This window comes from Rhinatrema bivittatum, chromosome 8 (assembly GCF_901001135.1).
Source record: "Rhinatrema bivittatum chromosome 8, aRhiBiv1.1, whole genome shotgun sequence".
NCBI lineage: Eukaryota > Metazoa > Chordata > Amphibia > Gymnophiona > Rhinatrematidae > Rhinatrema > Rhinatrema bivittatum.
In genome coordinates, this window is record NC_042622.1 from 126,406,274 (window position 1) to 126,423,293 (window position 17,020).

Genomic DNA, 17,020 nt, shown 5'->3' on the forward strand with positions numbered 1-17,020 from the left:
TTTTGTAATTCACAAAAGGACATCGCCTCCTATCCCATGACTTTTTAGTTTTCTTAGAAGCCTCTCATGAGGGACTTTGTCAAATGCCTTCTGAAAAACCAAATACACTACATCTACTGATTCACCTTTATCCACATGTTTATTAACTCCTTCAAAAAAATGAAACAGATTTTTGAGGCAAGACTTCCCTTGGGTAAATCCATGCTGACTGTGTTCCTTTAAACCATGTCTTTCTATATGCTCTGTGATTTTGATCTTTAAAATAGTTTCCACTATTTTTCCTGGCATTGAAGTCAGGCTCACTGGTCTATAGTTTCCCAGATCGCCCTGGAGCCCTTTTTAAATATTGGGGTTACATTGGCTACTCTCTAGTCTTCAGGTACAATGGATGATTTTAATGATAGGTTACAAATTTTAACTAATATATCTGAAATTTCATTTCTGAGTTCCTTCATAACCCTGGGGTGCATACCATCTGGTGCAGGTAGTTTACTACTTTATAGTTTATCAATCTGGCCTACTACATCTTCCAGGTTCACAGTGATTTGGTTCAGTGATTTGCAAACTGGTATCTCCCCAACATCCTCATTAGTAAACACAGAAGCAAATAATTAATTTAGTCTTTCTGCAAATTCCTTATCTCTCCTAAGAGCCCCTTTAACCCCTCAATCATCTAACGGTCCAACCGACTGCCTCACAGGTTTCTTGCTTCGGAGATATTTAACATTTTATGTTACGAGCGCGCGCGGGCACGGTCGTCTCGGGCGGGTGGTGAGCCCTTGGGCCACGGCAGGACCCCAGGAGGAGCCCAAGGCCACACCGTGGGAGGTGAGCTGAGCAGGCATGGTGAGCCAGGCAGGCAGGAACAGAAGCAGGGAGTCCGACCCTCAGCCGGACCTGCATGCCCATGGTAGCCAACATGGGGAAGTTGACTAATGAACGGTCCTCCGACTGTTCCCGGCCCTTTCGGACCTGCCGCAGGGAACGGCAATGGGCAGCAGGCCGGACAGAGGCGAGGGCAGACAGAGTCCTTAAACGGAAGACATCAGACGGGGCAGAAGCAGGCTGAAGCAAGACTGAGACATCTGGACAAGGGCTGAAGCGAGACACAGGAAAGGTCCAGGCGAGCAGGAACTCCGATGCTGGGATACTTACATCCGAAGCCCCCTCGGCTGGCAGAAGCTCAAGAGCCCGTGGGACGAATCCCTCCTGTTGGCCACTCCAGGGCCCAACAGGACAGAAGGCTCAGGAACCAGGTCAGGGCAGAGACAGGTAGACATCCGGACAAGGGCTGAAGCAGACACTGAAGACAAGGCTGGACGGGAACATTGCACTGTCCATCAGGGCGCCCTACTCAGCCCACCCGTGGGACTGAGTCGCGGACCACCCTGTCCCAGACGCGCCCTACACAGCCTAGGAAGGCTGGTCGCGGACCACGCTGAGAAGGAGGGCGCGGGGAAGACCCAGGCGAACAGGAACTCCGATGCTGGGATACTCACATCCGAAGCCCTTTCGGCTGGCAGGAACAGGAGCAGACAACAGGCACACGTCAAGGCAGACATCAGGAAACACGTCTAGGCAGACATCAGGAAACATGGAGGACCTGGACCGGCAAGGTTACAGACGACTGTAATGCTCAATCTGCAGGCCGAAGACAAGCAGGAGTCTGAGTCACGGACCGGAGTCAAGGCAGGCTGAAGACAAGCAGGAGTCGGAGTCACAGACCAGAGTCAAGGCAGGCTGAAGACAAGCAGGAGTCGGAGTCACGGACCGGAGTCAAGGCAGGCTGAAGACAAACAGGAGTCACGGACCGGAGTCAAGGCAGGCTGACGACAAGCAGGAGTCAGAGTCATGGAGGACCTGGATCGGGAGAGGCCACAGGCAACTGTGTAACCCAATCCGAAGGCAAAGACACAGTGAACAGAAAGTCCTTAAATACTGGAGGTAGAAGGCAACTCCCTGGGAGGAGCCTGCCAGGACCGCCCACCGCTGGTCCTATAACTAGGGTAGAGAGCTGCGGGCCAGCCCCTAGGGAAGGGCGTCGCCCAACAGGAAGTCCAAACACTGAGGCTGCAAGCCACCGGCACAGCTAGGCCTCTCAGGCCCTGGAACAAGTCCTGGATGATGCGCAGGCGAGGCCCAGGCTTCAGAGCGGCCTCTGGAGGAAGGTAAGAGACCTCCTGCAGCGCAGCAGCAGGGGGGATCGCAACATTTTATTATGGGTTTTTGCCTCTACGGCCAACTTCATTTCAAATTCTGTCTTAGTCTGCCTTATTAGTGTTTTACACTTAACTTGACAGTGCTTATGCTTTTTCCTATTTTCTTCAGATGGATCCTTCTTCCAATTTTTGAAGAATGTTTTGTTGGCTAAAATAGCCTTTTTTCATCTCACCTTTTAACCATGCCGGTAATCGTTTGACCTTCCTTCCACCTTTCTTAATGTGTGGAATACATTTGGACTGCACTTCTAAGATTGTATTTTTAAACAATGACAGTGCCTGTTGTATACTTTTAACCTTTGCAGCTGCGCCTTTCAGTTTTTTCTAACTATTTTCCTCATTTTATCAAAATTTCCCTTTTGAAAATTTACTGTAGAGCTGTAGATTTACAGTCTTCTGCGCCTGCACAAGGTAGTGTGACCCCAGCCCCAATTCAGTGACCTGACCTCTCGCCTCCGGTGACTTTTAACCAACTTTGCTGCAGTTTCACTGTACCTTGATAATCCTGTTACTATTTCTGAATCTGAGACTGGCATCTGTTACTAGCATCTGTTACTGCTTTTGACTGCTACAATTGCCAACTTCCTATTACTACCTTATACTGCGTTACGCCTACACACTCTTTGTGATTGCTTATTATATTTATACTGCTTATCGTCCCCTGCTACTTGCCCCCTGCCTGTTTTACTTCCCTACCCCAGCAGCCCCCACAATGGCCTGCAATTCTAGCCTCCCCATCCCTCGCATCTATCATCCATCCCGCAGAGCACATCACCCCACCCTCTTCAGCCCGATCTCTCAGCGCAAATCATTCCTCCTCCCCATCCTCATTTCCCCTCTCACCCAGTTCTTAGGACTCACTACTCTATCATGCTCCTAAATGCACAGTCCCTATCTAAGAAAACTGTAATTCTGACTGACCTACTAATCGACTGCAAGCCAGAAATTTGCGCCTTCACAGAAACCTGGCTCAAAGATTCGGACATTGTCCTTCTCAATCAACTCCCCAATGACACATATGACATCTTCTCCATCCCGAGACCCAACAAACGTGGCGGTGGCCTCCTCTTAGCCGACAAAAAACACTTGAATCTCAAACCTGTGAAAATCAATGCCCCACCCAAATTAGAGATTGGGCTGTTCAAATCCCAGGAACTCCAGATCTGCCTAGTTTATGCCCCCCCCCCCCCCAAGCACCCTCGAACAGAACCCTTCCCCCCTTATCGAATTCATTTCCAATAACATTAATAGCGATGCCCCGGCCATTATCCTAGGGGACTTCAACCTCCACGTTGATGCTATCCCCCACTCACCGTCTTGTGAAGCCTTCCTTAGCTCACTCAATGCCATCGGCTTTACCCAAATTATCTCATCCCCCACCCACAAAGCAGGGCACACCCTTGACCTCCTCTTCATTAATTCCAGTTTTTACTTCTCCACCAACCCCTCCTGTACTCCTGTCCCATGGTCTGACCATTCTATTGTCAAATCCTCCCTCTCCATAAAGACCCCCAAATCTCGCTACCCCCCTCACAGCACTACTATTGTTTACAGAAAATCCTGCTCTAGAGAGGACCTCACCTCAGCCTTTGCCATATTTTCAATGAACCTCGACTGCTCAACCCTTGACACAGCCCTTGAATCATGGAGCGATATCACCTTAGATATCGCAAACAAATTGTGCCCTATCACCACACGTGAAATTAAATCATCTGCAAAGAAGCAAAATCCTTGGTACTCCACCGACCTTAAGCAAATGAAACACGAGCTCAGGCAAAAAGAACGAACATGGCGTAAAGACCCTTCCCCCCAAAAAGCATCCTCATTCAAATCCCTACTACATCTATACAGGCTAGCTGCCCTCAAAGCCAAACGTGATTTCTACACCCTAAGAATCCATGACTACAAATACAACCCAAAAGCTCTCTTCACATATGAGTCTACTCTTACCAAACACACACACACACCCCCTACTTCTGACAGCGAAGCCACCAGCAAATGTGAAGAATTGGCACGCTACTTTCATAACAAAATCGCAAACATTCTCCTCAGATTTCCCCCCACACCCCACCCTCTCCCTATCACCACAGGCGCTACCCCATCCTCGACTTCCTTTAATTACCTTGACCTTGTCTTGTCCACAGAGATAGCATCAATCCTTAAAAAGATGAAGCCTGCAACACACCCCTCAGACACCATCCCCACCAAAGCCCTTCTCATCATACCTGACACCATCTCCAAACCCATTGCTGATATCATCAATTGCTCCCTCTCCTCAGGCATCGTCCCCAACTCTCTCAAGCACGCCGTAGTCAAACCACTGCTCAAAAAACCCTCACTAGACTCTAAGGACCCTGCAAATTTTTGTCCCATCTCCAATCTCCCATTCATCTCGAAAGTCATGGAGAAGGTCGTCAATTCGCAACTCTCAGAATTCCTTGAAACCAATAACCTACTCCACTCCTCCCAATTCAGCTTCTGTAAATATCTCAATACTGAGACCCTCCTGCTTTCCTTGACCGATCACCTTGACTGATCACCTACTCAGGGGAATGGATCAAGGACATAGCTATATCCTTGCCCTGCTGGACATCTCGGCTGTGTTTGATACCATAAACAACAACCACTTCATTTCCCGCCTAACAGACATTGGCATCTCCGGTATGGCCCTCAAGTGGTTCTCATCCTACCTCGATAACAAGCGATTCACTGTGAAAATAGGCAACGCAGAGTCCGCCCATTACGCCCTTTCCCAAGGAGTCCCCCAGGCTCCTCTCTCTCCTCCACCCTCTTTAATATCTACCTCACCCCCCCAGTGCAAACTCCTATCGGAACTCGGCCTCAAATTCTTTCTCTACGCCGATGACATGCAAATTATCATCTCCATTCAAGGCTCTCTATCCAGCGCCCTTGAATACTGGGAAAACTGTCTTGCCGCCATCAACTCACTACTTATTAACCTCCATCTAGCTCTAAACACATCCAAGACCGAACTGCTCCTCATCTCCCAACATCTCCAGACTAATCCCACACTTACAAATGACCCTGCCTACAAGACCCTCCATGCATAGCCCTGCGCAAGGTACCTAGGGGGTCAAATTGACCAACAATTGAACCTCAAAAAACATATCAATGCCATTCTCAAAGAGGGTTTCTACAAACTCAATGTCTTAAAGAACCTTAAACCACTACTTCATGCCAATGACTTCCGTACCGTTATCCAGGTCACTCTCACATCCAAGATGGACTACTGTAACTCCCTTTTTCTTGGCCTACCCTACTCCTTCCTAAAACCCCTCCAAATGCTACAGAATGCTGATGCCAGAACTCTCTCCAAGGCTCGCAAATATGATCATATCTCCCCTATCCTCAAGGACATACACTGGCTCCCCATTTCCTCTCGTATCCTCTACAAATCCCTGACCATTATCCATAAAGCCATTCACACACAATTCCAATTGGCTCGTCGACCCACTCCGTCTCACATGCCCGAATCGACCCATAAGGTATGTGAACAAAGGGTCCCTCCTTGTGCCCTTCCTGAAGAAAGCACACCTCATGTCTACGAGGGATCGGGCACTATCCATTGCTGGACCCTTGCATTGGAATTCCCTCCCAACCCATCTCAGACTCGAACCATGCATCATAAAATTCAGAACCCATCTTAAAACTTGGCTCTTCAAACAAGCCTTTCCCCAAAATCCCTGAGGACCATAGAAATGTGATTTATATTTATATTGTGATTGGATTGACATTGATTTGAATTGACTCTGTTTTTTGATCATGTACTTATGACTCTCTAGTTAACCTGTTGATTTGTTCCTATGCCTTCTTGCTTTCCTTTTGGTTCACTGTTTCCATTCCCCCCTCCCTGTTTTTGTAATTTCCTCCCTTTCAATGGTTCGATGTAAACCGATGTGATATTTCGACTAACTTCGGTATATAAGACTCCTTAAATAAATAAATAAATAAATAAATAAATAAATAAATAAATATTGTCCACCTTCCAGTCATTAGATCAAATTTGATCGTTATGATCTTTATTGCCAAGTGTCCCCACCTCTGTTATCTTTCTCCAAAACCTACATTCCACTAAGAATTAAATCTAAAGTAGCTCCCTCTGTCTTTCGTTCCTGAACCAATTGCTCCATAAAGTAATCATTTATTCCATCCAGGAACTTTATGTCTCTAGTATGTCATGATGTTACATTTACGTAGTCAATATTGGGGTGAGTGAAATCTCCCATTATTACTGCACTTCCAAATTGCTTAGATTCCCTGATTTCTCTTAGCATTTCACCATCTGTCTGATCATTTTGGCCAGGTGGACGGTAGTATACTCCTATCATTATACTAATTTCTAGCCATATAGATTCTACTGAGTATTTAGTTTATATGATCTTTATCCTGCTGGACTCTATACCCTCCAGGACATAAAGTGCCACACCTCCACCAAGTTGATACTTTCTATCATTGTGATATAATTTGTACCCTGATATATAACTTTCCCATTGGTTATCCTCCTTCCACCATGTCTCTGAGATGCCAATTATTTCTATCTCATCATTCACTAATATACACTCTAAGTTTCCCATCTTACTTCTTAGACTTCTGGAATTGGCATACAGACATTTCAAAGTGTGTTTTTTGTTTGTATTCAAAACCTGCTTTTCTGTTGATAGGGATAATTTGGAATTCTTTAGCTCAGGTAATTCTTTATAGGCACATGGATTACTTATGCTTTTCTTGGAAATTCTCTGTTGGGATTCCCTAACTCTGCTGTTTTATTAGTATCCTTCAAAGATACATTTCTCTGAACCATGCGTTGTTGAATGACTGTCAGCTTTCCCTCTTGTTCTCATTTAAAAGCTGCTCTATCTCCTTTTTAAAAGTTAGCACCAGCAGCCTGGTTCCACTCTGGTTAAGGTGGAGTCTGTCCTTTCAGAAAAGTCTCCCTTTTCCCCAAAAGATTGTCCAGTTCCTTACAAAACTGAATCAGGTTAGAAGGTAATAATAGTACTGGGGTGGGAGAGTAAAGCAGCACAAGGATGGGTGGGAGGAGTTATTTTGGTGCCACTGAGCCCCCGTCATTCTTGTGGGTGTTTGGGAATGTGTGTTATGTAACAAAACACCCCCATTCTCACAAAACAATGACAATTGCTTGGCATCCCCAAGAAAACACCCCCCCCCCCCCAGCTTTCCACAAGAATGATGATGATGGAGGCTTAGCTTAAGCATCGGAGGAAATGTAGTTTTGTTTCTAGCTTTCCAGTTTGGCACAGCATACAAAGTCTGGCTTCTTGGGGTTTCCATTTCATAGTAACAGAGTAAATGACCAAATGGTCCATCCAGTCTGCCCAGCTAGTTGTTTATGGTAGTAACTGCCACTCTGTGCAGGTTACCCCCATGCCTTCTGTTAAGGGGAGCAACTGTTGCACTGTGCAGGTTATCCCCATGCAGAAATAATACACCTAAATTTAAATATAGGTTTCCTGATTTCTTCATTTCCATCCTTTAGCCTCTAGAGATCTGTAGTGTGTATCTTATACCCTTTTGAATTCCATTACTCTTCTCGTTGTCATCACCTTTTCTGGGAGGACATTCCAGACATGAATCACTTTCTTTGTGAAGAAATGTTTTGTGATATTGGTTTTGAGTCATCCCCTCTGGAGTTTCCTATCATGACCCCTAGTTCTACAGGTTCCTTTCCAACTCAAACATTTTGATGTTTGTGAATCATTAATACCTTTCAGTTATCTGAAAGTCTTTAATCATATCTTCTCTGCACCTTCTTTGTTTCAGGGTATACATATTTAGCTCATTCAGCCTCTCTTATGACTTTCAGTATAGACCCCCGCACAATTTTGGTTACCCTTCTCTGAACCACTTCCATCATTTCTCTATCCTTTTTGAGATACAGTCTCCACAATTGATAGCAATACTCCAGGTGAGGCCTCACCAAAGGCCTGTACAAGGGCTTTATCACCTTTTTCCTGCTGGTCATTCCTCTCACTATGCAGCTCAGCATTGTTTTGGCTTTAGCCACTGCCTTGATATATTGACTCGTTGCCTTCAATTTGCCAAACACAAAGACCCTCTCCAAGTCTGTGTACATTAGTCTTTCACCTCGCATCGCATACAGCTCTTTTGGATTTATATACCCCTAATGAATGACTGCAGTTTTAGACATTGAATCCCAGATGCCAAACCTTCAACAACTCTTCCAGTTTTCTTAAATCACTTTTCATTCTTTCTACTCCTTCAGACATGTCCACTCTGTTGCAAATCTTAGTATCATCTGCAAAAAGACAAACTTTTCCCTCTAACCCATCTGCAATGTCACTCATGAAGATACTAATCAGAACCAGTCCCAAAACTGATCCTTGGGGCACTCGCTTAACACTGTTTTCTCTTCAGAGTAGGTTTCATTTACCTTTATATGCCCCCATCCTGTCAGTCAACTGAATTGTAATCCATTCCACTTCCTTGTCACCCACTCACAGGCTTCTCATTTTATTCATGAGCTTCCTATGGGAGATCTTATCCAAAGCTTTGCTGAAATGCACATAAATTACATTGAATGTTCTTCCTTGATCTAATTCTCTATTTATTTATTTATTTATTTGTTTCTGTTTTATTTATTTATTTTAAAATATTTCTGTTCTGCCCTTCTTATATTCAGGACGGATTACAAAATATACTCATAATATTTCACTATATAAAATAATTTACGTCAGATTATAGCTAACATAAAATACGAACACAAAATATAAAATCAAAATAATCTCTAAAACAAAGGGTCAAAATAGACAGATAAGTCACTGAAGGCAATCTTAAAAAGGTGGGTTTTCAGATATTTTTTAAATAATTTGGGATCATTACAGCTTCTTATTTCCAAAGGGAGAGTATTCCAAAATATTGGACCTGCTGCTGAGAGAGCTCTTTCTCATGTTTCATCGAGGCATATCAATTATGGTGATGGAATGACAAGGAGGTACTTGGTTGCTAAGCGAAGAGAACTTGCCGGGGAGTAGAATTTCATAATTGTGTTTGCCAAGTTGAATGTAGGTTAAACATTAAGGAATGAACAAGTAATCGCAGTTTATAGTGAATACGGAATGATATGAGTAACCAATGCAAATGTTTTAGAATAGGAGTGATAAGTTCACGGCTTGAAGTGTTTGTTAATAGTCTGGTAGTTGTATTTTGAATAATTTGTAATGGGCGTATAGGGGTAGATTTTAAAAGGTGCGCGCGGGAGTAGATTTGTTCGCACAACCCGGCGCGAACAAATCTACTTCCGATTTTATAACATGCGTGTGCTGCCACACGCATGTTATAAAATACAGGGTCAGCGCGTGCAAGGCTACGCAAAATTGGCAGCCTGCGTGCGCCGAGCCGCACAGCCATCCTCCGTTCCCTCCGAGGCCGCTCCGAAATCGGAGCGGCCTTGGATGGAACTTTCTTCCCGGCCCCCCCCCCACCTTCCCCTCCCTTCCCCTATCTAACCCACCCCCCAGCCCTAACTAATTCCCCCCCACACCTTTATTTTACAAGTTATGCCTGCGCTGGCCAGCTGCCGGCGCACCATGTTCCGGTCCAGGGGCTGGTCCAGAGGCCGCGGCCATGCCCCCAGAATGCCCCTGGGCCGGAACCACGCCCGTGGCCCCACCCCCAATGACACGCCGGCCGCGACACACCCCTGGCCCGCCCCCCCCCCCCCCCCCAGGAAAGCCCCTGGACTTACGCGCATCCTGGGGCTTGCGCGCGCCGCCGAGCCTATAGGTGATAGCCTATGCGCGCGCAGGGGGTGGAAGGGGCAGCTTTTCAGGGGTTACGTGTGTATCTTACACGCGTAACTCTTTGAAAATCTGCCCCATAATGTATTTGGGAATACCAATTATTAGGGAGTTGCAATAGTCAATATTTGAAAATAATAAAGATTGTAGTATGGTTTGAAAGTCATTTGGTTCAAGATAAGGTTTTATGTGTTGGAGAAGTTTTAGTTTGTAATAAGATATTTGTGTCAGTTTTTTATATGTGCTTGCATATTCAGTGATTGATCCACTTGTATGCCTAAACTGCGAACATCATCAGAAAGTTTTATTGATTGACTGTTTAGTAATAGTTCAGAAGGAGTGGGATCTAACATATTGTGAGTGCAACATATGGTGAGTGCAACTTTGTTAGATGATAGTCAATTTTGAATTGCTAGTAATAAATGAGATAAGAATTGTTCGGTTTTGGATCAAGTTGTCAACCAATAAAAAAAAATCAGATTCATTTGACAGGACCTTCCTCAGGTGAAACCATGTTTCCTCAAGTCCAGTAACCCACCAGATTGTGGATGATTCACTATCCTTTCCTTCAGTAGAGTCTACATTAATTTACCTACCACCGAGGTTAGGCTAACCAGCCTGTAGCTTCCAGCCTCCTCTCTGCTACCACCTTTTGAAACAGGACCAAAATTGCTCTTCTCCAGTATGTGGCACCATTCCTGTTTTCAGGGATCTATTGGACAGGTCTTTCAATGGACCCACCAGCACATCTCTGAGCTCCCTTAGTATCCTGGGATGTATCTCATCTGGCCCCATGGCCTTGTCTACTTTCAATATTCCTATTTCACCCCATTCTGTTTTCTAAATGGGGTTATGTCTAGTCTACCCCACTCCCATTCTTCCTCTTGTAAATCTGCAAGTCTTCTCCAGGGTCCTCTTTAGTGAACAGTGAACTGAAGTATTTGTTTAACATTTCTGTTGTTTTATCATCATTCTCTACAAATTGCTCCTTGTCTCCTTTCATTTTACAATACCACCTCTGGACTTCCTCCTTTCTCTGATATATCTAAAAATGCTTTGCCACCTCACTTTACCTCTTTGGCAATTCTTTCTTCTGCTAGACTTTTTGCTTGCCTGATTTCTTTCCTTGTCTTCTTCAGCTTCACCAGTCTTTTCCCAGTCTTCTAGCTCTTCCTCAAGGTATGTTCCTATGGTATCAAAGTCTGCATTTTTGAAAACGTAGATCTTTGTGTGTCTTCTCACCATCCTGGCCATTATATCAAATCATACCATTTGATGATCACTGGTGATCAGGTGAGTACCTATTTGGACATTTGAGACATTATCCACATTTGTTAGCACTAAGTCAAGTATCATTCCCTCCCTCATGGATTCTATCAGCATTTGTTTGAACAGAGCCCCTTGAATGTTCTTCACATTGGATCATTTGGCATATGGTGTTATGGAGCGCTAGGAGAGCGATCCCACTCCTGGGAGATGTGTGTCCTTGGGCCATGGCTCGACCCCAGAGGGATTCTGAGGAAGTGCCACGGGAGGCGTGGCATGACCGAGCATGGACAGGACGGAAGCAAGGTTGGAGAGATGACTGGAGACAGGCCCTCCTCCGGACCTGCACCCTTCGGAAGACCCAACAACGCTATGTTGGTCTTGTGAACAGTCCTACGACCATTCCCAGCCCTTTCGGACCTGCCGCAGGGCACGGCACGAAGTGGCAGGCCGGATGGAGGCCAGGGCAGCGAAGACTGGAACATGGAAGCAGACGAGACTCAGAAACGAGGTACTGCAAGTGCAGACGAAGACTCAGGCACAGGTACTGGAAGTGCAGACGTAGACTCAGGCACAAGATACCGGAAGTACAGACGTAGACTCAGGCACAAGGTACTGGAAGTGCAGACGTAGACTCAGGCACGAGGTACTGGAAGGGCAGGCGTAGATTCAGGCACGAGGTACTGGAGGTGCAGACGTGGACTCAGAGACAAGGTACTGGAGGTGCTGACGTAGACTCAGGAACGAGGTACTGGAGGGAGAGACGTGGAGTCAGGAACGAGGTATGATGCATACAGGAGACTCAAGGGCGAGGTACGAGACTGGCAACATGGAGCGCCCTACACAGCCCGCCCATGGGGCTGGTCACGGACCACAACATATGGTTGTTAATTCTTCTCCAATATTCCCTTAAGCGAGTCTGTATACTATGACTAGTACACCCTATATATATTTAAGAACACGGACATTAAATGCTGTACACTACATTCATCGTACTACCGTCAGAGTAAAAGAAACCGTGTCACCCCTGTTCTCTGGTTTACATACCTAATAATGTATGACTTGAATTTCTTGCTTAAGATCCTCTTTCTTACCATCTTTACTCTATAACCTATAACTACATCAAATGCAGCCCCAGCCTCCAGTCACTTTCTTTATACCATCTTTTGAGCCATGTATTGAAATTATCTATGTAACTTAGCCTTTCCTTTCCCCTTCCATGAACAGATTTCAGATTTGTGTGCACATTTGTGATTTGTACATCTACTTTTGAGATTTGTCAGATACTTGTGACCTGGATTGGGCACTGCCGGAGATAGGATGCAGGGCTCAATGGACTTTGGTCTGACCCAGCATAGCATCTCTTCTATTTTATGTGGTCATCATTTTGTAAATGGGGAAAATATGTGCTGCAAGTATCCCTACATGCTACAGATCCCTACATGCCAGCTGAGCTAGCATGTAGGGATCTGTAGCAGTCCGATTCATTATGTTTTTCCAACAGGAGATGCATTGTGTTCTAGGACCTGGTATAATAATTGCTAGAGATGTGCTTCATTTAACGATATTGGTTTGGGCTTTGGATTGGGCGCTCCACGGAAAATTTCATTTCCCCACAGTTCGTTTTTTTTTTCCGGCAATTTTTGACGCAGTGCGTTAGTGTGCACTAATGGGCCTTACTGTGCACTAAAAACCAGTTAGTGTGCACTATCTCAGCATTAGTGCGCAGTACAGTGAACAAGATAGTGCGCACTAGCTAGATGTTAATGCGCATTAAGGCCCGTTAATGCGCACTAACAGGTTAGTTAATGCGCCCTAATAGAACTTGCAGTGCACTAAGTATGTAGTAGTGCACTGTAACTAATGTTAGTGCGCACTAAAAAAATGTAACTTAAAAATGAAAAAGTAACAATTCAGAGGAGTTTGTTAGCTAGAAAAACTGTGTGCACTAATTGGTATTACAGCGCACTAAGGGGCAGATTTTCAAAGGGTTACGCTCGTAAGATACGCGCATAACCCCCGAAAAGCTGCCCCTTCCACCCCCTGCGCACACCGAGCCTAAGCCCCAGGAAGCGCGTATGTCCCGGGGCTTTCCTGGGGGACGTGTCGTGGGCATGTCGCAGCCAGCGCGTCATCAAGGGTGTTCCGGGGGTGGGCCGTGGGCATGGTTCCGGCCCAGGGGCGTGGCCGTGGCCTCCGGACCAGCCCCCAGACCGGAACATGGTGCGCCGGCAGCTGGCCAGCGCGCAAGTTACGCCTGCCTTGGGCAGGCGTAAGTTGTAAAATAAAGGTGGGAGAGGAATTAGTTAGGGCTGGGGGGTGGGTTAGATGGGGGAAGGGAGGGGAAGGTGGGGGGGCCAGAAGGAAAGTTACCTCCGAGGCCGCTCCGAAATCGGAGCAACCTTGGAGGGAACAGAGGATGGCTGCGCAGCTCGGCGGCAGCACGCGCATGTTATAAAATTGGGAGTAGATTTGTTCGCGCCAGGTTGCGCAAACAAATCTACTCCCGCATGCACCTTTTAAAATCTACCCCTAAGAGATATGCTGTGCGCAGTAATTCTAACACTAAATACAAATTTTGCCGAAATTTTGGCAAAAATCACTTCGTATATCAGCGCTTCCAAACCTTGACAAATTAGACAATATTGTTGACATTGTCTAATTAGTGAAAAATGAATGCACATCCCTAATTTGCATTACTGCTTTTTCATAGGTAGAATTATTGCTGTTGGAGTTAGTGCAGCTATGGTATGGCAAGTTTGCTATACATGTGCTTAGTAAGTTTTTAAAAATTGTTTGCAAGATTTTGTAGTATTTCACAATATGTCTGGGTGGCATGTGGGGAGGGGGGTGGTGAGTTTTACTTTGCTTAGCTACCCAAATCAAAAAGGAATTCTGCTGCCCTTGGTTATATTAGTAGAGAAGAGGAGGACAATGATACAAGCGACATGAAAGAAGACATTAAGACAAAGATACAAACTCAACAAAATGAAAGAAAAATTTGCAGTCTCACCATGGAGCTATGCATAGGTACTATGACATTCTCCATTTTATTCACCATTCCTTTCCTAACATTCTTTTTGCTTTTTTGACTTCCGCAGCACACTGAGCCAATGATTTAAATGTATTGTCCACTATGATGCCCAGATCTTTTTCCTGGATGGTAACTCCTAATTTGGAGCCTAACATCTTGTAACTACAATGTGAGTTACCTTTCTCTATGTGCATCATTTTGCGCTTGTCCACATTAAATTAATCTGTCATTTGGATGCCCAATCTTCCAATCTCACAAGTAACTGTTTGTAATTTCATATTTGAATTTTTTTAAAACTCTGTAGAGCATACCATCTGGTCCCAGTGATTTATAACTCTTTATTTTGTCAATCTGATCTATTACATCCTCTATTGTCACAGATATTTATTTTAGTTGCTCAGAATCTCCACTATTAAAGAATGTTTCACTGTTACTAGTAATCTATAATCTATCATTTAAAATAGCAAGATTTTTGAAGATCGTCCAATGTGATGCTGATTTTTAAAAAGGGCTCCAGAGGTGGTTTGAGAAATTGACTGATGAACCTGACATGGGTGCCTGACAACATGATGGAAGTCATTCTTAAAAAGAAAATCTCTAGCCATATAGATAGAGCTTAATGAGGAAGATTCAACATGGTTTTAGCAAGGGAGGGGGAGGGGTCTTGTCTTTCCAATCTTTTAGATTTTTTTGAAAGTGTAAATAAACATGTAGATAAAAGTGAGCCAGTTGATATAGTGTATTTGGATTTACAGAAGACATTTGACAAAGTCCTGACTTTTATGGTCTGGAGTACTGAATAGCATGGGGGTAATCTGCACAGAGCGGCAGTTACTATTCTTAACAAAAGACATGGGGATTACTACCCTTACCCAAAAAGCCTTGATGCTTTTTGACATTCTTCTCTGTAAAGACCAAGGTAAAGATAATTTATTCAGTTTTTCTGCTATTTCCTTGTCCTCCACTGAGCGCACCCGTTTTGCCCCTTGCTTATCTAGCGACCCACTGACTCTCTTTCAGGTATTTGCTTTGAATGTACTTGAAAAAACTTTTATTATTAGTTTTAGCCTCTTTGGCAAGCTTTTTCTCAAAGTTTTTCTTAGCCCTTCTAACTACTGCTTTACGTCTGACTTACCAGTACTTATGATCTTGCCTATTTTCATTATTTGATGTCTATATTGGTTTGTAATCTGCCCTAAACAAATTGGCTGAATACAAAAATTTAAATAAAGAAAAAAAGTGGCACTTTAGCATGTATGCTAAAGAGGGCAATTTTTTAACTGCCCGCATTGCTACAAAATCTACAAGAATTTTTTAGCTGCGGTCGTTGTACCAATTTTCAAAGTAAAAGTTCACATGTAATTTTACTTCGAAAATGCTCCAGGGAGAAGTACCCACAGAGATTTGCACTTGCTTTTCTATAGATATTTTTTTGATCAAAACTACATACAGACATTTTTGCTCATGATCTGCCCAAACCCTAGAAATGCCTCCAATGCAATGTGGATAATGGTACTTGGATAGTTTAACTATTCATGTATATGTACCCACATACAGGGTGGGCAGTTTTCAGACAGTTGATTGCCTTCAAAATGTTTTTAGTATGAGTTTTAGTGCATAAGCACTAGCAAAAGTTATATTTTCTAATTTCATTCAACTGTTGTTTGTTTTACTTGAACAGATGAAAATCCCCAGTATTCTGATTATTCAGAAAACTTGGTTGGGAAGATTGACTTTGGACTCTGCATTGTAGGGTTTAAGCTTGCACAATCCACCTTGGAAAACTTTTTTTTTTTTTTCAATCCATGCTAATGAACTTACCTGCTGCTGCTGCTATTTTGTGATTTCCTCTTCATGGTAGCTGTGGTTGGCACAGATGCTACAACTAGGACCTGTTTTATATTATCAGAATGAATTAAAATCCAAAGAAAACTTTGCAACTCATTTACCCCCCTAGCCATTGCTTAAAAGCTAAATTTTAATGTTTATTTTCTACTGCAATTCCTCTTCAGGTTTACGCTGTATGCAGTGGACACGCGTGGACGACACTCTGAGCTGAGTACTGTGACCCTACGAACCGCCTGCCCATTGGTCGATGATATCAAGGCAGAAGGTATGTATTCAGTCACTTGATTTCACCCCCATTTTTCTGTTAAATATATGCCTACTTAATCTCTGCAGAAAGCCTGTGATGGAGACCTTGGCTCATTGAAACACTAAAAATCAAGATCGGAGTTACAGTACGCAAAATGAGAGAATGAGAAACTGAGGATGGGATGGAAAGGGTATACATAGGATTCTCTAAAATAAATTTTGACCCAGTTGTGTAAGTGTGAGTGTGCATGTGTATGTGCATGCACTCATGGGTCTGCTTGGGGAAGAATATAAAATGAGAATGAAAGTGCAGGAGAAGAAAGAATGTTTATAAATTGAGATATCAAAACTTTAGAAAGGAGAACATGACAGCATGACAGATACAAACTGAAGAGAATTAGCTTCAGTTTAACCAAAGTGTGTTAAATGCGCATTGGATGGCCAGTACCATCTTGTGCTCCTACCATGTGACAGGGGCCGACCAATGGCACTGGTAGCCCATGACATAGTAAGGGCAAAGTCTATCGGCGCCATTTTGAATACCGGCAATTGGAAGAAGAACATACAGAGACATACCCAGTGGGTCAAAGCCCATGTACCAAATGTAA

At 44.2% G+C, this 17,020-nt stretch overlaps 1 protein-coding gene across 3 annotated transcripts in view; it reads left to right on the forward strand.

Moving 5' to 3' along the window:
* ASTN2 (astrotactin 2) overlaps positions 1–17,020 on the forward strand; it is a 1,130,819-nt gene that overhangs the window by 1,082,958 nt on the left and 30,841 nt on the right. For all 3 annotated transcript variants that reach the window (XM_029612108.1, XM_029612110.1, XM_029612109.1), the window contains one exon: positions 16,331–16,431. In XM_029612108.1, the coding sequence (XP_029467968.1) occupies positions 16,331–16,431 (101 nt within the window). The remainder of the gene's footprint in view (positions 1–16,330; positions 16,432–17,020) is intronic.